The sequence below is a fragment of the Furipterus horrens genome, unplaced genomic scaffold (assembly GCF_987537825.1).
Source record: "Furipterus horrens unplaced genomic scaffold, mFurHor1.1.pri manual_scaffold_11, whole genome shotgun sequence".
NCBI classification, from domain to species: Eukaryota; Metazoa; Chordata; class Mammalia; order Chiroptera; family Furipteridae; genus Furipterus; species Furipterus horrens.
This window is the reverse complement of record NW_028327181.1, coordinates 76,052,809-76,074,110: the sequence shown is the minus strand read 5'-3', so window position 1 is coordinate 76,074,110 and position 21,302 is coordinate 76,052,809. Positions and strand designations below refer to the sequence as shown.

The following is a 21,302-nucleotide window of genomic DNA, read 5'->3' as shown; positions in this document are numbered from 1 at the left end:
TCTGTTTCCCAGTGCTGTATACCCAGTGTTTAGCACAGCTCCTGCTTGTGGTACGTTTCCAGTAAGTGTTTGTAGAATAAATAGATGAATTAACAGGTGGGGAAGAGCCCTAGCCTCCTTCCCTTGGGTGGTACACGCACAGACAAACATACTGTTAGTGCTCAGTAGACATTCGAATATGTTTTGACAATGAGCGCAAAAATTTATTTCAGCTTAAACTTGATGGGTTTGGCTTCTCTAGGGTACCCAGGAGTGGGGTTGAGGCAGGAGCTGAGTAAATGAAGAGCAGAGTCCAGTCCTGAGCTGGGTTCAGTCCGTCACTGAAACCTGTGGAGAGTAGAGAGAGGAGGGGAAGTGGAGGAGAGGAGGGTAGTTATCAGCTTGGAGCCAGCAAAGTAAATTTATCCTGGCGCCCAGCCATAGCTCAATGGCTCCTACCTCCAAATTACTTTTTTAATTATAAATAATCAAAGTGATTTTTTTTTTTTTTTTTTTTTTAAGCACAGAGACTGTTGCTCACCTTCCTATGAAGATTTTCTCATACTCTCTTCTCTGTTGTTCTGGTCACATTCCTCTCTCCCTTCCCATCCTCTTACAAGAAGTCTTCCCACATTTGTTCCCTCAATCCTTGCCTAGCTTCCCAGCATTGAAGTCTAACTGTAGTTTGGTTTCTGAGCCTCAGTGTCTGCATTCTGAATGAGTACCCTGTCTCATCCTTCAGGTGGACTGGGTCTCTCCATGGCATTTAGCTATTCCATTCCTCTAAGACATAATAGATTGAAGGGCCTCCTAGCTGGTGGGGTAAATTCAAGGACCATTGAGACCAGTAGCAGCTACAGAGAAGGGCAACATGCCTCCAACTGCAGGGGTTCCATCACTGGGAAGGTGCCACGGCACAAGGGCACAGAGGGAAAGCTGAGCATAGGATGATGGGCAGGGGAGACGAGAGCAGCATCTCACTTGGAGGAAGTTGAGAAAAGTGCAAGCAGTAATAACAGTGGCGACATTACTGAACTCTTACTACTCTACAGGTGTTGCTCTCAGCTTTTTCCTTGCATCTTCTTACTTAAAACTCACAACAGTCCTATGAAGTGGTTTAAACAGCCCCGGTTTTCATGAAAACACCGAGGTTTGGAGAGTCTAAGAATTTGCCAGCGTATGTCTGACCCCAATGCCCAGGCTGATAACCACTATGCAAGACGCTCCGCTACCTGAGCCTGCAGAGCTCCACCTGATCCGCCATCCAGGCCAGCAGCTCCGGGATCAGGAAGTTCTTTAGCAAATCTTCATCACTGCGCTTCTCGGGTAGGGAGCTGCAAAGGAGAAAGTCTCAAACAGGCTGCCTTAGCCTGGGCCCCGCCCCGAGAGGGTAAATACAGGACTGGGAGTTCAAGGGGGGAGGGGTGGGGCAGGGAGTCAACACAGCTGCCTCTCAGTTACCTCAGCTTTTAAAACTCCAACCTATCTGACTGCCAGGGTACAGTCTCTTCGGTACAGGCAAAGCCAAACCAAATTCTGGTGGGAGACAGCCAGCCCCTCCACCTCTACAAGGATCCCAGAATGCATCCCAAACCCCCAAGAGATTATGTGGGAGATATTCTTTTTTTTAGAGAGAGAGAGAGGAAGGAGAGAGAGGGCGAGACAGACATCCCTTTGCTGTCTACATTTTGATGCAATCACTGGTTGATGCTTGTATGTGCCCTGACCGGGGATTGAACCAGCAGCCAACATTGGGGTGTTGGGACAACACTAACCAACCGAGCTACCTGGCCAGGGCAACTTCCACTCTTCATAATGATCTGTGCTATAGATTCCTCAGCTTCCTCAGAGAGGGAGTAACTGATTTTCGGGGACTGGCCATGGGCAGGAGGGTCCCCGTTCCATAGATATCCTTCTTGATGTGTGGCAGGGAGAAGTGGGGAAGCCGGTTCCTGAGGTCTCTTTCGCTGTCCCTCTCCTGCACACTCACTAAGTCATCAATCTTAGAAACCCTGGCCCCCAAACTCCTCCCAGGCACCCCACCCCCATTCCTCCCAGGCCTCTCCCTTAAGCTTAGGCTGACCTCCAAGAGTTCAGTGAAGACCCCTCTTTGAACTCCGAGTGGAAGGGGCTGCTTATCTGGGGCCTGGCCCTGCTCTGGAGTCTGGGAGAGGGAACAATGAGGTGGGGGTGGGTCAGGAGGCCCCACACCCCTCCTTCCCCTGTGGGCTGACTCACCCCTGCTGCTCCCTGGCCTCCTTCTTCCTGTTAGATTGATGGGCCAGCTCTAGGGCCTGGGCCTCCCTCTGAGTGATGTTGTGTTTCCAGCTGGTAAGATAAAGATTAGGGAGTGGGTAAAAGAACAGAGGGTACCTCTTCCTTCACTCAACCTCCCCACTGCTCATCTTCAGCTGCCAGTGAACAGCCTTCCAGAATCTACCATGCTGACCAAACAGCGAGGGCATGGAGAGATTTGGCAAAGAGGAGGAAGTAGGACAAAGACAGTGTATTCTATTTCCAAAGTCTGAAGGGGCCACCACCAAAAAGTTACTGGCAGCAACTCAGCCTCCTCTGCCTTCATCCCCAGCATCCTGGGAATCCCTGGTGAACCCTACACATCTTCACCGACCCCTCTCCTTAGAAGAAAATAGTTGGAAAGTTGCCCTAGCCCTGCCCCTAGATGGGACTGCTGCCCGAAACAGGGCCGCCATGTTGTCCTGCTCCCTGTCATCACCGTAGTGAAAGGCGCCACCTGGAGTTGTGCATCCCATGGCATGTGGCCACCTATGGTGCCTGATCTGCATAGAGGAAGGTAGACTGAGGAACAGGGAACAGGAGGGGCCTGCACAATGACTCACTCATTCTTCTTCCCCGTCTGTGCCAGCAGCCAGTTCACAAAGTCTTGTTGGCGGATCTTGTCCATGGCGATACTGTAGTCACTGATGAAAGTCCCCTCGGCATACCTGCGGCCTCGAGGTCCAGAGCCTCTGACTTTATTGTGGAATCTGAGGGGCAGGGAAGGGAGAGAGAGAGAAACCAGGATGCCATGAAGGGGCAAGGGATACAGGGAATTGCAAGGCCAGCATAAATGATTGTCACTGACCAGAGGCCAACATCTGAAAATGAACCAGCCCATTTCCTGGGAGTCAGTTTTTATGAAGACACCCTCCCGTCCATGTATTAAGCCTCTTGGACTTTATTTTCAGCATAAGGGCCCACTTCCTGCATCCTCAGCGTGTGTGGCCCTGGCTCCTGGGCAAAGAGGGATCAGAGGGCCCCCTTATCCCAAAGGACTGAATCATGGTTCCTTCCTTGACTTCTCTTGCCCTGGCCACGCCTGATTTAGGTCCATGGTTCCCAGTCAATACTAACAATACTGAGCTCTTATCCATGAGTCAGGGCCTTTAATACATACACTCATTTAATCCTCACAATGCCCCTAGGAGGTAGACACTATTTATACCCCCTTTTTGTGAATGAGGAAACCAGGGCACAGAAAGATTAATGTAGCACAGGGCTGAGGCGGTGGATCTGGGATTTACCCCCAGGTGGTCTGGGCCTTGGTCTATGTTCTTAACTTCTACCTGACATTGTCCCTCCTTGCACACGTTTCTGACAGCCATGTCTCAAATTCACATCACCAAATTTACACGAGTGAAGAGCTTGTCCCGCACCCAAGAATGCCCGACTTTTTACTTGGATAGGTCTCTCTTGGTTCCCAGAACACAGAGATCCCTGCTAGGCTCATTCCTAATACTCTCTGCTTTTCCTAAGTACTCCTGGCAGTTTGCAGCTCACCTAGGTGGTTCCTTGGCTGTTCTGCCCTTAGGCCTGATGCTCCCTGAGGGCAGGAGGCCTTTGTGGGCCACTCTTCAAATGTGTCCCCTATGCCTGGTGCCCAGGAGGCCCTCTATAAAACTTGATCAAGTGTGCACACAAATGAATGGTTAAGGGAGATTCTGTCACCTACTTCAGACACAGCCACTGAGAAGTCCTACCAGAATCTAACCACAATCTTTCCTGCTGCAACAGTAGCTCACCATAAATATTCTGTCCTCACTCTGCACTCAGACGGCTGGCAGATTTTCCCCTGGAGCTTCTCTCCTCTTGGCCTGGGATTCCTTCCTTTCTCATGCCTCCTTTGAAAGTCAGTGCCCGGGTCATCTCCCAGCCCCCTTCCCTGCAGCTGGCCACTCCCTCCTCACCCCTACCTGGAATGGCCCTCTTCTTTATCTCCTAGCACCACTGCCAGGAGCAGGGGCACCAGCAGCAGAGCAATCTTCATGGCCACCATCTTCCAAGGGTTATTTCTGAGCTGAGAGAGAGCAGGACCAGGGTGAGGGGGGAGCACTGTGTGGAGGGAGCCCCCGGGAGGGCAACATACCTCTGGTGCCTCAGAGCCCATGGGGATTCTGAAAGCTGGGACACTTGGAGGTTTTCTGAGGCTGGAGCCGAACGTTAGGGAGGGTGGGGAGTGCTGGGCATTACAGTGAATAACTAACTACAAGGAATACGGAGTCTGGCCAAGAGATGAGACTTCTTTTCGTTTGAAGTGGAGTCTGAGTGGAGAGGGGGAGGGCAGTGGGGAAGAGACCCAGGCAGAAGAAGGAGGCAAAGACCTGTGTGCCTCGACAGCCCCCCTTCCCGGCTCCAGTGGCCTGGATTTCACAAGCATGTGGTCTGGCAAGATTCTCCCCACGGAGCCCTCCAAAGCGCACACCAGCCAGCCCTCCAGCTCCAAGCTGGCTTGTCACCTAAACCATCACAGCCCTCTTGCCCTAAGTGAAAACCACGGGTAGAACCCTCCCATTCTCCCCTTGTCAGCCTTGACTATCTCGACTTGGGAATTCCTCTCTGAAGTCTGACCCCTCTACAGAGATCTTGCCCCCCCTTTGTCCAGGGGGTCTTCAATAGAGATGAAGAGCAGTAAGGAGCCTTCCTCCCAAGCCCCAAAGCCAGGCTGGAGGTGTGTTGGCTGCCAGACATCAGCTTCCTACCTGGGTGTTAAAGGAACCATCAAGCCACCGTCACATTTCTTTTATAGAGGGGAAAAGTGAGACGCTCGGGTGCTGAGCACCTCAGGGGTGCCCAGGCCCACCTCTCCCCAGGGTCCCCTGTCCCAGCTGCTCTCTTACCAGATGTCCTTTCCAGCTGTTCTAGGAGAAGCACAGGTTGGGGGCCTCCTCCTCCTCTTAACTCTGGCCCTTTGGAGCCTGCCTCAAGGAAGCCTGCTGCGCCTCCTTTATATCCGGGCATCACAAACCCTCTGATTAGCCTAAAAGCATCTTATCTCAAGAAATTAAGCCCACAGCTCCTGCCACATTAAGTCCATTTTACATGTCATAAAGTTTCCCTTTCCACCTGAACTGCGCTAATGGGTGATTAACATTTGGGTATTTCCAGCTGCTATCTGGGGCCTGACCGTGGGTGGGGTACCTTAAATGCCCCCTTTTTACTTCCCCCTCCTCCCTTTGAGCGCAGGGCCCAATATTTTTCTCTCCCCCACTTCTTTTACTGGCGCCCTCAGTTAGAAAGAGTGTCGTCCTTGGTGAGCGCAGGTCTGGGTAAGGTGACACTAACCGGGGAAGGGGAACACTCCCAAAGACAATAGGCTACTTCTGGGTGGGAGAGGGTGGAGCTGCAGTCATTTGAACCCCAGCTCTGGATAATGGCCTACAGCTGGCACGGGGCAATGTCCCCACTGCGGTATCTAGGAGGGTGGCCCAGCTGGCTGGGGAAAGACTAGAAAGTAAGAGGGCAGTGGACTGCGGGAACATGAAGGATGAAGGTTCCCTGGTGGTAGCTGGGTGAAGTGGAACTTACCCTCCAACTCTCTTCCTTCTTAGGGGCAGGACAGAGGAGAGGAAAGAGGCACATTTACACCGAGGAAACGCCGAGGGAGATGGAGCAGCTGCAACTCTACTTATCCATAAAGAGTTTTGAGATCCAATCCTGTCTCTTCAAATGCCCTCCTCTCCTATACGAGAGAAGTCTGTGGTCCTGTCTCTGCCATCAGACTGGGGGACCCTGAGGTCTGCTTAGCCTGTCTATCAAACTGGAGGGCTCTCCAGGGCTGGGACTTGGTTCCTCAGGTCATAGTCGGGGCTCTCTGAGAGCAGGGGCGTGAGCCGGGGGCTGCGTCTTCTCCATCCTACAGAGGCTTCCTGAGGCTGAGGGCTGTGCCTGCCCCTCAGACTCAAGACTTATTGGAGTGCTCCCTTTGCCTTCCTCCAAGTACTTGGTGCATGTCTCTGTCCCCAGGAGCTCTTAGGTCTAAAAGGCACAGAGCACAGCCTGCGGTTTTGGTACACCCTCAAGGCCTTCTTCCCAGGCTCTCCGTTTGCCACTCACTCGCCATGGATACTTTAAACCATAAACAACCAAGCTCATGGCAACTTAGACTCTTCTGAGGAGAACAAGCATGAACCAAGCCAAGAAAAGCAAGTGGGAAACAAACAAACAAATAAAAAACAAAGTCAGATTCATGCTCTGCCTATTAGCTCCAGGGCCCAATAAAGGCCATTTTCTTTCCAGGTGAATTCCCCAGCCTGGGAGCAGCTTCAGCATGAAATTAAGTGCTTGTGTGGGATGAGAGGTTGCTGGACCAGGAGGCCAACTCACCTCTGCTTCCTAGAAACCTTGACTGCCCACCACCTACTTTTCACCACGTAGAAAAACTTCTCACTGGGCAAGTTCTACAAACTCCATCTCCCAGCTACCAATCGGCAGAGATTAGACGTGCATTCAGATTTGGCTTCCAAAAGAGGATGTGGGGGCTACTTGTGATCCTGCTTCCTGTTGAGCCACACAGTTGATGGGCTGAGAAGAGTATATGTCAAAACCCTGGAGGCAGAGGGTATCCAAGGTGGACATCATTTTCTGGTTTGATGCCAAACCAGAGTCAAGGGAGGTTCTGTGATGGGTCTTCATAGATTTGTTTTGAGGGGTGGGCTGCTAGAAAGGCCAGTTGTGTTTTAAGGCCCCACCCACCCCCTCTTGGGGGAGACCTCTCTGCAGTCCCCCTCCATACTTCCCTCTGATCTCTGGCTATCATGCCATGCAGTGGAGGGGACAGACTAGGGAGAATGTGGCCTGGGCCACTGGGGAGAGAGGGATGTGGGGCCAGCTGAGAAGATCAGAGAAAATGCCGAACTCCCAGGGGAGCTCACAGCTCCCCACCCCCCATGCCCCCACCCTGCCCCAGAGCATGTTGGGAGTCCAGGGAATGGCCAATATGGCCTTGAGAAGTTTCTGGGGCTCAAAAGCACCTTCTGGACTTGATAAAAATCATTCAGTAAATCCCACTGGCAACTTAGCCAACCCATTCATGCCATTATGAGATGAACTCTGGTGTGCAGAATTCAGTGCCGTGTAGGGGTGGAGTGGGGAGAGGAAGTTCAGGAGGTGGCAGAGCCTTAGTCTACTGCAGAAAATTTCCAGACTGTAAGGGGTCAGAGAGGACACAGGGGCTGGGGAGGCAGAAGGGACCCTCCAACTAACCTAAAGCCCAGATTCAAAGGCTGATGGACCAGACAGTTAGAGAGAGTGACGGGTGGGGGTGGGGATGTCTGAGGAGTCCTGGAAGTCAAGGAATGCGTTCAGGGAAGGGGTGATGCAGAACTGTGGCCAGAGAACCCAGGGACCTGCTTCTTATACCCTCCTGGCTGCTTAATTGAAGCCCCGGGAACAGCAGGAGAGCATTGGGAGTTTGCTGACTCTTCCAGCTCCAGGTGGTGATTCACCAGGCCACCATCCCCCACCCCTACCCCCATGCCGTGGCTTGCAGGACCACCGCAGACATTCCAGGCCCAGCTCTGCAGCCGGGCCTGGGTGACTCAGGCACCAGCCCCAGCTTCTCTGCGTAAACTCTGCTTTTGAAGTTCAGCTGGTCTTCGAAGCTCACTGACTGACTCAGGAAGCAGAATTCTTCTCTGATCTCCCTGACAACAAGTGGCAGACTTATCCTCCTTCAGAAGAAACAAGAGGTGACATGAACCCTCCCAAATTTTGTTGAGTCATCTGGTCTATCTTGATTCTCAGAAAGACTACCCGTAGCTTTCCTCCCCAGACACATCACAAACACAGTCATGGTTCCAAACATTTTTGCCTGCAGAGCCCCAGTAACTCTGGTCAAGATAGATACTTTCCAGAAGGATCTTCAAGAAAGAATGTGCCACCTACAGCGTCTCTTGGCCACCTGCTACAAGGGATCAGTTTGGAAGGCCCCTCTCAGTTCTAACTCCAGCCCCTCTTGCTGTTTTCAAAGGCTATTTGATTTGCTTTTGTTTGTCAAGAAAAGAGCTCAGTTCTTAGTTGCAGCCTAATCCATGGGAGGAGAAACCCAGTGAAGAGTTAGAACTGGGAGGGGTTGCCAAAGGGCTCTTGCTTCCAGGAAGGGAAGGAATCGGTGATGCATTTAGGATAAAAGGCCAAAGGGCTGGCGCTTTCCAGGGAGAGAGAAGCATTCTTAAGCCCCTCTCTCTCCCACGTGGGAGCACAGTGCACAGAAAGGAAGCGAGTGGTGCAAAGGAGGGCTTTCCCTTCCCTTTGCTTGCCTGGGATGTGAAGGATGGAGCAGTTTCCAGAGTCCCCAGTGAATGCTCCCCTTCCACGCGCGCGCGCGCGCACACACACACACACATTTCTGCAAGGGGTATGGGGAGGGCCTCCTGCAACTTCAGAAAACACATCCCTCATTTTAGATTAGGAAGTAGCCTGGTTGGGTAGAGAGAGGTGAGTAGCGGGATTCAAGCCTCTGAGACACCATCTCACCACTGCCGAGTTATGTTTAACTTCTGGTGAAGCCCTTACGCCCTCTGAACCTCAATTTGCCTGACTCTAAACTGGGAATAAGAAAACAAAATCTGCCCTGCCTCCGTCCTAGGTAGGAGTGAAGTTACAGTGTCTCGTTAACGCGAAGGCATCCAGCGAGTGTTGGGGGGGGGGGGTGTTCTCTGGAAAGATCTCCTTCACCTCACTCTAAGGTGGGCATTAAATAAGATGAAATAATAAAGCCCGGCTGACTCAGTCCAGCGTCCAGCACCCAGCACCTAGAAGGCTGCGAATTCCACAGGAAGAACAAGGGCTTTGGAGACAGACCCACCCATGCTAGCGAGTAGGTGATTAGAGCACCTACTCCTGTGCTTTAGTTTGCCTTTCTGTAAAATGGGAAGGTAATAGTTCTTACCCCAAATGACGGATCTGTGGAACAGGGAAATTTAGAAGATACATTAACTCAAAGACGTTTGTTATCATTAGTAGTAGTATATTGTATTGTATCGGCATTATGTTACATTATATCTTGATACATTAGCTACTTTTTGCTGCACAACAAAGGACTCTGAACGTTAGCAGCTTAAAACAGGGACCACTGATTAGCTCACCCAGTTTATAAGGCTCAGGAATCTGGGAGTGGCTTAGCGGCGTGGTTCTGGCTCAGGGTCTGTCCTGAAGTCCGCACTCTCAGAAGGCCTCTCTAGGGCTGTAGGTGGCCTTCGGAGCGCACTTCTGTGGCTGGACTTCACAGGGCTGCTTACCCCGCGGCTTCTTCCCCCAGAGCAAGGGCAGGCACCCAAGATGAAAACCTAAATGCCTTTTCAAACCTAAATCCAGATGCGACATACCATTACTTCAGCTATACGTATTGGTCACACAGTCCACCTCTGATACAATGTGGGACGGACTACATAGGAAGTAGATATCCTTGGGGGCCACCTTACAGGTTGGTGATCATATATACAGTGAGGTAAAAATAGGTTTAAGTTGTGAGTACATAAAACACAGAGTTAATAAAGCTATTGTGATAATCATAACATGCATGTCTTTTTTCCATAAGAACAACTGTAAACCTACTTTTGCCCACCCCTGTATAATCAGCCCTAAAAAGTGTTGACCATCATTGTCATGATTATAGAAGATGCTAAATTCATGAAACAGTTCTTCTTGTTGTCATAAAATCTGGCAGTTTAAAATCTATTCATCTTAGTCTCTCTCTGTACGAGTGGGAACGGAGATGATTTTAAATCTTAAGGACAAAGCCAGTAATTTCTCTGATATTTCACAAAGATGCATAGAGTACAGATGTCACATTCCAAGAGGGCACTTGATGGCTAAACAGCAAATACTGCATGGGGCATACTTATACTAAAAAATGTTTTAAGATTGTTGTTTATCTGAAATTCAAATTTAACTAAACATCCTGTACTGTTATTTACCAACTCTGGCAACTCTGCATGGAAAGCTTTTTGAAATTCTAATGTCTCGGTGCCATTCCCAGAGCTATTAGTCTGGAGGTTTTTAAAACCTTTCATTTTGAAATAATTTAAAACTTACAGGGAAGTTGGAAAAATAATACAGAGAACTCCAATATACCATATAGTCAACAATTTTCAACATTTTGCTACTTATGTTATATCTTTTTATTACCTGTCTTCTCAACACTTGAAAGTAGACTGCATACATCATGTTTATTTACCACTTAATATTTTCATGTCTGTTTCCTCAGGACAAAGATATCCATTTGTATAACCACAATAAGTACAATTACAAAATTCAAGTAATGTAACATTGATATAAAGCCTATAGTCCATATTACAAGTCTTTTTAATTGTCCCAATAATGTCCTTTTGGGTATATCCCTTCAATTATTAGATATAGTCCAGGATTGTGTATTGCATTTAATTGTCATGTCTCCTTATTCTTCTTTACTCGGTATCTCAGCACCCCCGCCCCCCCTTTTTTTGTCATGACACTGACATTTTGAAGAGTACAGACGAGTTATGTTATAGAATGCTTCTCAATTTGGGTTTGTCTGATGTCACTTCCAAATTAGATTCAGGTTATGCATCCTGGTCAGAATACTAGAAAAATGAAGGTGTGTCCTTCTCAAAGTATCCCACCTGGAGGAACAAGATGTCAGTGATTGATGACAATTTTGATCACCCAAAGTTTTGTGGCATTTTCCCACCATATAATTACTATTTTTCTCCTTGTAACTAATAAGCCATGTGCAGGGAGACATTAAATTTTTTTTACAACTGATTTTAAGGATTAGAAGGAAGACGGGAGAGAGAGAGAGAGAGAGAGAGAGAGAGAGAGAGAGAGAGAGAGATTTGTTGTTCCAGAAAGAGAGGGAGAGAAACACCAAAATGTGAGAGATACGTTGATCAATTGGTTGCCTCTTGCATGTCCCCAACTGGGGACCTTGCCAGCAACCCAGGCATGTGTCCTGACCATGAATCCAACCAGCAACCTTTCGGTTTGTAGGTCAGCAGTCAATCCACTGAGCCACACTAGCCAGGGTCATTGGTTGATTCTTGTATATACTCTGACTGGGGATCAAACCCACACCCTTGGTGTATGGGGGCAACGCTCTGACCAAGTGAGCTACCAGGCCAGGTCAGGGAGACACTTTTAGGCAATGCAAATACCTTTTTCCTCATCAGACGTCCGGCACCCTCAGATATATTTAAAGCCATTGATGATTTATGCTTGAACCCATTTTTACTATGGTAATGAAAAATGGTCATTTTCCAGTTGACCACTCCTTCCACAGTACTGGGATTTTTAAAAAACAGCATTTTTGAGGTATAACTGCCACATAATTAACTGTACATATTTAATTTAAAGTGTACAATTTGACCTATGTTCTCTCCCATGAAACCATGACTACAGTTTAGATAGTGAACATAATCTACCATCCTCAAAAGGAATCATTTAGGTCATATACCTAACTGTAAAACCAAAACCTATAAGCCTTCTAGGATAAAACCTTTGTGAACTTGGGTTAGGCAAAGATATCTTAGATGTGACACACACGCGCGCACACACACACAAGCCTCATAAAAAGCTGAATTCATAAACTGAACATCATCAAAATTTTACATTTAGGTATATGATTGAATTAATTTTCTATACAAAATGTAATATGGAAGGAAATTTATTTTTTTGCGTATGAACATCCAATTGTTTCAGCACCATTTGTTAAAAAGATTATCCTTTTTCCATTGAGTTGTTTTTACATCTTTGTATAAACTTTGATATATGTACAGGTTGGATTGGCATTTTTAATGCTCCATTGATATAAAGGCAAGAACACAGACTTGGGGTCCAGGCATAGGTGACCTATAAAGTAGAAACAATGATACTTACTACCCACCTCAGGGTTTTTTTCTGCAATTTACAAGGTCTCTCTGTCTCTTCTGCTCTCCTTCCAGGTAACATGCTAGAACTGGGGAAGCTGGTCTTGAGTCATGTTTTTCTTTTTTCTTTTTTTTTTTCAGATTAAAAGCAGTTTCAGTCCTGGCCAGTGTGACTCAGGAGCATCATCCCGTAGACCAAAAGGCTGTGGGTTCAACTCCCAGTCAGAGCACATACCCCGGTTGCGGGTTCGATCCCTGGTTGGGGTACATAAGAGAAGGCAAACAATCATAGTTGCTCACATTGATGTCTCTCTCTCTCTCTCCCTCTCCCTCTCCCTGACTAGAAACAATAAAAAAATGTCCTGGGCTGAGAATTAATATATTCATATTTGCTATGGTCAGTGGCTCAGCTGGTTGGAGCGTCATCCCCATGCACCAAAAATGTTGTGGGTTTGATTCTCGGCCAGGGCACATGCCTAGCTTTTGGGTTCTATCTCTGGTCAGGAGGCAACCACAGATGTTTCTCTTTCTCTCTCCCTCTCTCTCTCTCTCTCTCCCTCTCTCTCTCTCTCTCTCTCTCTCCCTCTCTCCCTCCCTCCCTCCCTTTCTTCCTCTCTGTCAGAAATCAATGAATCTATGAACATATCCTCAGGTGAGGATTAAAAATCTTTTTTGAAAAGATATTTTTAAAATTTATTGATTGGATTTAGGGAGAGAGGAAGGGGGAGAGAGAGATATTTGTTGTTTCGTTTATTTTTGCATTCATTAGTTGTTTCCTGTATGTGCCCTGACTAGGGATTGAACCCACAACCTTGGCTTATAGAGACAATGCTCCAACCAACAGAGCTACCTGGCCAGAGCAAAAATATTTTTTTCAATTACAGTTTACATTAAATATTATGTTTTATTAGTTTCAGGTGTACAGCATAGTAGTTAGACAATCATTTATTTTACAAAGTGCTTGCTCTGATATTTCCAGTACCCAGCTGGCACCATACTTAGTTGTTACAATATCATTGACTATATTCCCAGTGCTGTACTTTATATCCCCCCAAATATGGAATGCTTCACGAATTAGTGTGTCATTCTTATAAAGGGGCCATGCTAATCCCTGTATCATTCCAATTTTAGTGTATGTGTTGCCAAAATGAGCACTTGAGTAATGTTTTTCAAACCCTTAGAACCCCAGTGTTCTAAGAGGGAGGGAAGGAAGGTGTAACAGGTACCGTGGTATCCATGAGCTAGTTTCAGGTCGTTAGAGCATCTAACACAAATCAGACACTGGCTTCTGGCAAGGCTGCTTGGGTAAGTTCTGATTCCAAGTCCCTTTGCTTTTGGTGAGAATTAGTATAACCTCTTGCCACTTGCATAGCCCAGGAGCTCTGCTTAGATACTCATCATGAGTACAGTTTGTTATTACTTGACCAATAGAATTTTTTGATAGGCAACACTTTTCAAAACATTGGACTCTCGGAGAAGTAATGAAAGAGATCTTAAGTGGTGAAAATAATGGAAATCATTTAGAGAAAGAAAGCAACATGGATCCCACCCTGTGTTTTCCAATGTTTCCACAGCAAGAGTCTCCCAGACTGATGAAGAACAAATGGGCTTCACCCTTAGAGGATATCAGTGAATGCAAAAGAAAACAAAAATGACTCAAACATAGGTGTTCAAAGGAGGAATGTGTTCGCAAGACCCAGGACCAACTGGGAAGGTGTGAATCTAAGTTGTTTACCACACTGGTCCTAAGTTTCAGCACATACTGTCTCAGTTTACTAGGAATATATGTATAATTAGTCAGTCCTTTTGCTAAAGCTAAGCCACATCCGTGACTGATCAGGGTGGGTGGCAGTTAACCCTCAATCCTGGTTGCTAATGGAAGGAGAACTTCTGGCTGCATCAAATCTTGGAACAGTGGACGACCACGAATTATTCCCTGTTTGGCTTGTAAAGGTTTCCTGGGATGATTCTTTTGTTATAAAAATATAATAGACAATCTAGAAACTTGAGAAACATAGCAAAATCAAGAGAGAGAAACAGCAAGGAGAGAAATAGAGAGGGAATGGGAGAGAGAGGAGGAGAGAGAAATGTACCCACGTTCTCAAAACCAAAGAGTTCCTGTTCCCAGACTTTTTATTTCAAGTAATTTTATTATGAACTATTCTACTTAATAAAGATAACATGTAAAGTTTCAAGAATAATACAACAAATGCTTGTATAGCTACCACTCAATTAAGAACTAGGACGTCTGTTCCTAATATCTTTGAAGTGCCCTGTGAGCCCTGCTACAATCATCCCTGTGCTATGTCCCAGAATTAACCACATTCTGGAACTTTATTCATCATTCTCTTCCTTTTCTTTAAAGTTTAACCTCTTCTGGATGCATCCCTGAACAATAGATTCTTTAGTTTGGCATATTTTGAACTTAAATAGAAGGAATCATAATGTGTATATGCAGGGTGCTTTTGTGCCTGTTTGTTTTTCATCAGCACTGTGAACTTCACCCACGCTGGCAGAGGCTGCTGAAGCCCAGTCATCGTCACTGCCCTCTAGTATTCCATTCATAGCTAAACCCGGCTTTACTTACCCATTCTCCTGTCAACGGACATTTAGGGTTTCTAGGTTTTGTTATTATAAACAGCGCTGCTGTGAATATTCTTGTACACCTTTCTGTGTATTCCTGTACAAGAATTTCTCGAAGGTAACTTCTCGTCTTTTATACACATACAGTCTTATTTTTTAAGACGGTTCCAATCAAATGAAGTATATGTGCATGGATGCTCAATTTTGTGATGTGTACTTTTGTAAACTTCCCTCAAGTTTTTCTAAACCCTTTTTGAAAACAATTTTAATGGTGACATAATATTTTACCAGGTGCCTATGTTAAAAGTTACTGGAAACTTACCCTGTTTTTAAGCATTTATATGGTTGGGTTTTCTTTTCCTAGACAGTGACAATGAACATGTGTTTATTATCTTTTTTGAGATTTTGAAAGTCTTTTTACTTTTTAAAATCACGGTAAAATATACAAAATTTACAATTTTAACAAATTTTAACTGTAAACTTCAAAGGCAGTAAGTACATTTACACTGTTGTGAAACCATCACGTTATCCATCTCAAGAACTTTCTCATCCTGCCAGAATGAGACTCTGTACCCATTAAACACTAACCCCCGACCCCATCTCCTCCTGCCAGCCCCTGGTAACTTCTATTCTACCCGTGTCCTTATGAATTTCATTATTCTAGGCACCTCACATAAATGCAATTATATATTTGATGTTTGTGTCTAGCTTACTTAGCATAATGTTTTCAAGATTCATCTACACTGTAGCAGGTATCAGAATTTCATTCCTCTTTAAGGCTGAATAGAATGTCTTAAATACTGGCTTTTTGGTAGGAAAGTTACTCAAAAGTGCAATTTTTAAGTCAAATAGTAAGAATTTAACAATATTTTTGTTGCCTGAAAATTATTCTCCCACGCAGCTATATGGAAGGTTTTATTTCACTATATTCTTGCCAGTAAGGAGTGTTAAAACACCCCACTTCGCTCCCTGGCTAGGAGGCTTGGTTAAAGTGTTGCCTCATACACCAAAAAGGGTTGCAGGTTCAACTCCCAGTCAGAGCACTTACTTAGGCTGTGGGTGTGGTCCCCAGTCAGGGTACATACAGGAGGCAAGGGATCTATGTTTCTCTCTCACATCAATGTTTTTCTCTGTCTCTCTCTCTTTCTCTCTAAAATCAATAAACACATCCTCTGGTGAGGATGAAAAAAACAACAACAACCCACTTTGCTGTTTTTATGACCTGCTTGATTTTTGTTTTAATTTAGCTCGCTATAGAAATTGCTTTGCTTTTTTCTTGAGCATGCATAGCTGTACTGAAACCCAGAATACATACTCAGCGAACATCCACTGTGGGTGGGTGGCTTTCCCAGACATCCCCGAGATTACTGAGATGGAAGGCTGTCTTAGGGTAACATTTCTGCTTTGGATGACATGCAAAATAACAAATCTTTACATGGTTCATGAGGTGCTAGTTATATTCCCAGAAAGAAAGAAAAAAGACCCTAATAGAGCTCTTGGCAGGAGGTGCATGTGGCTGTTCCTTGAGTTTGTCATTCTTGCTGTGTGGTCAAGGGAGAGCAGGATGGCAAAGGGCTGTGCCAACTAACACTGACGGTTGCCATTGACTGCCTGAAACCCTAAGTTGAGAAGAATTCCAAGGCTAGATGACCAGAGAGAAGGGAAAGAATGCTCGTCAGTGGACATTGGGCACAGCATTGTTGTGGGCTCAAGACTAGGAAAGGACAAGCCCAGAGATATCACTTGGTTGCTATTCATTTAAAAAATATATATATATATAGTTAGCATACAACATAATATTAGTTTTAGGTGTACAACATAGTTATTCAACGTTTACATATCCAGTGATCGTGATAAATTTAGTAACCAATTGTTCACCAAAGTTACTACCATATTATTGACTATACTGAACATTACATCCTCGTGACTTATTTTACAACTGGAAATTTGTACCTTTTATTCCCCTTCACCGTTTTTGTCTTTCCACTCACCTCCTCCCTGGCAAACATCAGTTTATTCTGTTTTTGTTTTGTTTTTTAGATTCTACATGCAAATACAACCATACAGCATTAGTCTTCCCCTGTCTGACTCATTTCACTTACCATAATACCCTCTAGGTTCACTCATGTTGTTGTAAATGGCAAGATTTCATTCTTTTTTATTGCTAGTAACATTCCATTATGTGTATGTACCACATCTTTATCCATTCATCTACTGATGATGCTTAGGTTACTTTAATATCTAGGGTATTGCAAATAATGCTGCAATGAACATAGGGTTTCGTACACCCTTTCAAATTAGTGTTTTTGTTGTCTTCGGATGGATAACTATAAGTGGAATCGCTATGTCACATGGTAGTTCTATTTTTATTTTTTTGAGGGACCTTCATACTGTTTTCCATAGTGGCTGCACCAATTTGCAATCCCACGAGCAGTGCACATGGGTCCCCTTTTCTCTACATCCTCGCCAGTACTTGTTTGTTGGTTGCTATTCTTGATGTAGACTAATCAACCTTTTGAATGACTAAATTTACCTGTATTTCATCTGATTATTGTGGAGTATTATATTTACTAAAAAGAAAAGGGAAAAAAAGAAAAGAAAAAAGGAAGGAAGGAAAGAAAAAACACTTAATAGGCTAAACACAGGGTTTTATCTTATCACAATGACCATGTCTTCTCAGATAGTACCAAAAGATACTTATTTAATGTGTATTTTGGACACTTGTCAGCATTGTGTTGGACTCCCCGAGTAATTTATAGTTTTTATCCTTAAAGATTTGATACATAAAATGCTAATAACAAAATTAGTTATGAGCAACATATGAAACAGAAAAATAATACAAATAAATAAAAGTGTCTAGTGAATGTACAGGGTGGAGGAGCTCTGGGGTCTGACTCACCCTAAGGTTGTCAAAAAAAGTGCAACAAGTTTCTCATTTTGGTGTATAAAATAATTCAGGAGTCTCTGAATTCTTGCACTTCACCAGAAATAAGTTTGAATGATAACAAGTAGTGAGGGTGGGGGAGGTAGAAGGAAAAGGGAAGGAGTGAAGAAGAAGAGAAAATTTGGTTAGGTATATTGATGAAAAAGAGGAAAGAAATGGATTGAGGGGCAGAGGTGCCCAAGAATAATAAAAGGGGGAAGAGAAGTGACAAAGAAAAAAGAAAAATTGAAAAGAGGGTAAAGGTAAAGTGGGGGAGGAAAGGAATTGACAGTGTCGGGAGTAGGAAGAAAAATGGAGGAACAAAAGGAGGGGGGAGGGAGAGAAAGGGGAGGGGGAGGGGGAGGGGCAGGGAGGAAGAGGAAGATAGGGAAAGAGATCCTGAACTTTATTTCAAAATAATTTAGAAATAACTCTAATATTTGTTTCTTACACAGTTTATAAACACATTTAAAAAAATGAAAACTATAAAAACTTATTCACTAATTTATCATATGACTGTTGACCAAATACTTAGAGGTTTTGTTTAAGCCTGGAAGTTGTGTTAACAATAATTCTTAAAAATTTGGGTGTTTAGGAAAGAGGTGGGTGGATCAAAACTCCTTCTCAATTATCAACCCATGAAAATCAGAAATCACGTTTAGAATTGTATCTCAGTTTAGTCAAGCAACCAGTTAAAAAAAACATATTATTAGACTAAGTTCTCTTTCTTTATAAAACTGGTTTTACGGAGCCAGATCTAAGTGTTTCTAATGAATATTTTGGTGATAAAGTAGTATATGTATGAATTTTTTTAACTTAAAAAAACCATAGCAACATCTTTTCTTAAGCATTTTGAAATATTTGAGGCAGTTCCTGGAAAAAAAAATCCTAACTAGAAACAGGAGTAAAACCAATTAATCCTATAGTCAGGAGCAAAACTTTAAATATACAAACAAAAATAATTTGTTTTCCAGCTAGAAAAATTCTTTTAGTTTTAAAAAAGTATAGATATTGTGTAGCAAAAATCAAATTACCTCCCCCGCAGTTTGTAATTACCTCCATGTTGTAATTGATTCATTTTGAATTAAATTAATTTAAATGCTTTGAAGATATGTAGATTTCAAGAACAAACTGTATTATTTTCACTTCAAATAAAATTTAGGTATGTATTTTTTTCTTTTGTTGCTTTTTACAATCTTACTTTGAAAAATAACATTTATTTCCTTGTCTTTTCTTGAATTGTACAATCCCCCTCACAATGAACCAGTGATCTATTTTGCATTTTGTGCAAAATTGGGATTAAGCAAAGTTGTTCATTACCTTTTAACCAAATAATTTTGGAGTGAAAAAAATGCAAAAGGCAGTAATAGTGTAGTGTGAGGAATGTTATTGATATTTATTTCACATGAGCCAATAGAAGCTAGTATGGTGCACTTTAATTTACTAACAATTTGAATTTGGAAATATCCACTTTTTTTCAAAGTTAATAAAATGAACTACTCCCTTCTCTAAAAGTTTCTAAATTGCAAACCTAAGCCAAAACAAAAAATTGAGCAGCTTTGTCACACTTTGTGTGACTCACAGAAAAACAAATGATTGTTCTTAAAATTATTTTTTCTTCTTTAGTCAGTTCTATTGCTGGGATAAACACATTTCTTTTTAATATTTTAAACACTGAACACCTCAGTGATAATTTGAGGAAATTTTTCTTTTCTGCTTACCATTTTATTACATTTTATGAGTTTTCTTAAGCACATAATTATCCTTATTTATTTGACAGGAGAAAATGCTGCATGTGTTCTTAACTGGGGCTATTATACAGTTTTTCAAAGTTTGTAGTCATTCAAAAGAACCACACCAAAACTTCACGTTGCAGGAGGAAACAAAATATCCCAAGGCAGTAACAATGAAAAAAACAAGTGAACAACAACAAAGAAATAAAAACCAAGTAAACAAAAACAAATTCTTTCAAAAATTCTGAAGTTAAATCTGCCATGTCAAGAAATGTGAAAAATTTTTCTATATTTTATAAAAACCATAATTTCATTTCAAAATTGATTATAGTTCATTAGAAAATAAAAAAATAGAAAAAATGTCTACCTTAATGTATTTCCCTTCTGATTTCCAATTTTTTGTTTCTTTTGTAAAACAGTCTAAACTTTAAAAACAGAAAGTCATTTAAAAAAATGTAAAGTCATTGATAAATGTTAGGTTTGAAATGCAGTATATATTCTTGGGGTTTATCCAAAGAAACTAAAATAAAAGGGGAAAAAGTTATATTCCCATCAAAATCTATTCACTATTTACAAAAGCAAAAAAAAAAAAAGTTGCTATAACTTTACATATTAAAAAATAACAATCTATTGTACTAAATGCTACATGTTGACTAAAAATGATAGTTATGAAAATTTTGAGGCAGCATGGGAAAAAGCTTGTGGTACAATAACAAATGAAAATTTAAAGTATAAAAATAAGATGACAAAATACAAAACTATTAAAATGAACAAATGCTGGAAAGAAAGATTTTAGGAACTAAACTTTGTATGGCAATGGTAAAACTGTTGATGTTTTCACTTTATATTTCCAATTTTAAAAAAGTTGCTTTAGCCTCTTAAATTTTTTCTCTCTGCATGTATATTTATGTTCACATTGAAGGAAAATGGGTAAGAATCCTATCTTTAAAATGGAGTCAAGTTTTAAGTGTTTCTGAATTCTGAAGAAAACTGAATTCTGTAACTAGACCAAAGAATTCTCCAGAAAAAATGACAGAGAACAAGAGTGTAATAATAATAATAATTAAAAAATGTCATTATTGAATTGTGTAAATTACTAAAGAAAGAAAACAATTTATCCTGCAGCTATATTTTTAACTCACAAACTAAATTTAACTCTGCACTGAATATTATTTTTTCTAAGGAAGCTGTGTAGAAAAAAATGAAAATAAATACAATGTTTATTAGTTGCCTTTTTTTTTTTTTAAAGGATAAATTGTGGAGTCCTAAGTCTGCCCCTTTTTATCCCTAACCTAGGAATGAGAATTTGACAAGAAATAACCCTTCTCTCTGGTTAATTTTAGTGCTGGGCTCACTCAGAGGGGAGAGATGAAGTACCAATCAACATCACTCAATTCCCCCAACCTCAGCCTAAAATAACCAGGTCACTGAGGCAAAACTGATTTGGGGGCTGAAAAGGTCTGCATCTAACCCCAGCTGTCTCCTCCCTCTTGTGCTATTGCAGTCTCTTACTATACACAGACCTTGGAGAGGGGGGTGGGGTGGGAGGATTAGAATTCAGTGAAACAGCTGATTTTTAAAACAAATCAGTTTCAATTTAGCAATGGCTGGTAAATTTTTTAAATTAAAAATTTCCATTTCCTCCTGTTATTTTCAAAATTAATTTCAGCTAACATTTAGACTTCTAATATATTTTTAAATAAAAAAATACTATAAATGAACTGACTTCAATTATTACTTAAAAAAAAAATTGTTTCCCTTTGAATCTAGGATGGGAAAAGGTGGGCTGCATTTTACAGGCATTTAGAGGTCTTGTGGGAGATTTTTGTGGGTTGTAACTTGCTTTGGTTTTAGAAATAAAGAGGTAGAGTGGTGGCTCTGTCCCCGGGGGAGAAAACCTGAGAGGTGCTTCTATTAATTCCTTAAGACTTAAATTAAATGAAG

The 21,302-nt window shown here is 42.9% G+C and overlaps 1 protein-coding gene and 1 non-coding gene across 2 annotated transcripts; both read right to left on the bottom strand.

Moving 5' to 3' along the window:
- Positions 1–1,207: 1,207 nt before the first annotated feature.
- GIP (gastric inhibitory polypeptide) lies at positions 1,208–5,185 on the bottom strand. The gene is made up of 5 exons (XM_090291941.1): positions 5,115–5,185; positions 4,191–4,294; positions 2,838–2,984; positions 2,218–2,307; positions 1,208–1,313 (listed from the first exon to the last, which is right to left on the bottom strand). The coding sequence occupies exons 2-5, from the start codon at positions 4,271–4,273 to the stop codon at positions 1,208–1,210; spliced, it is 426 nt and encodes a 141-aa protein (XP_090148067.1). The 5' UTR covers positions 4,274–4,294; positions 5,115–5,185.
- A 7,985-nt stretch (positions 5,186–13,170) lies between these two features.
- LOC149998289 (U6 spliceosomal RNA) lies at positions 13,171–13,274 on the bottom strand. The gene has a single exon (XR_016507391.1). It is a non-coding gene; the product is annotated as a U6 spliceosomal RNA (small nuclear RNA).
- Positions 13,275–21,302: the final 8,028 nt, after the last annotated feature.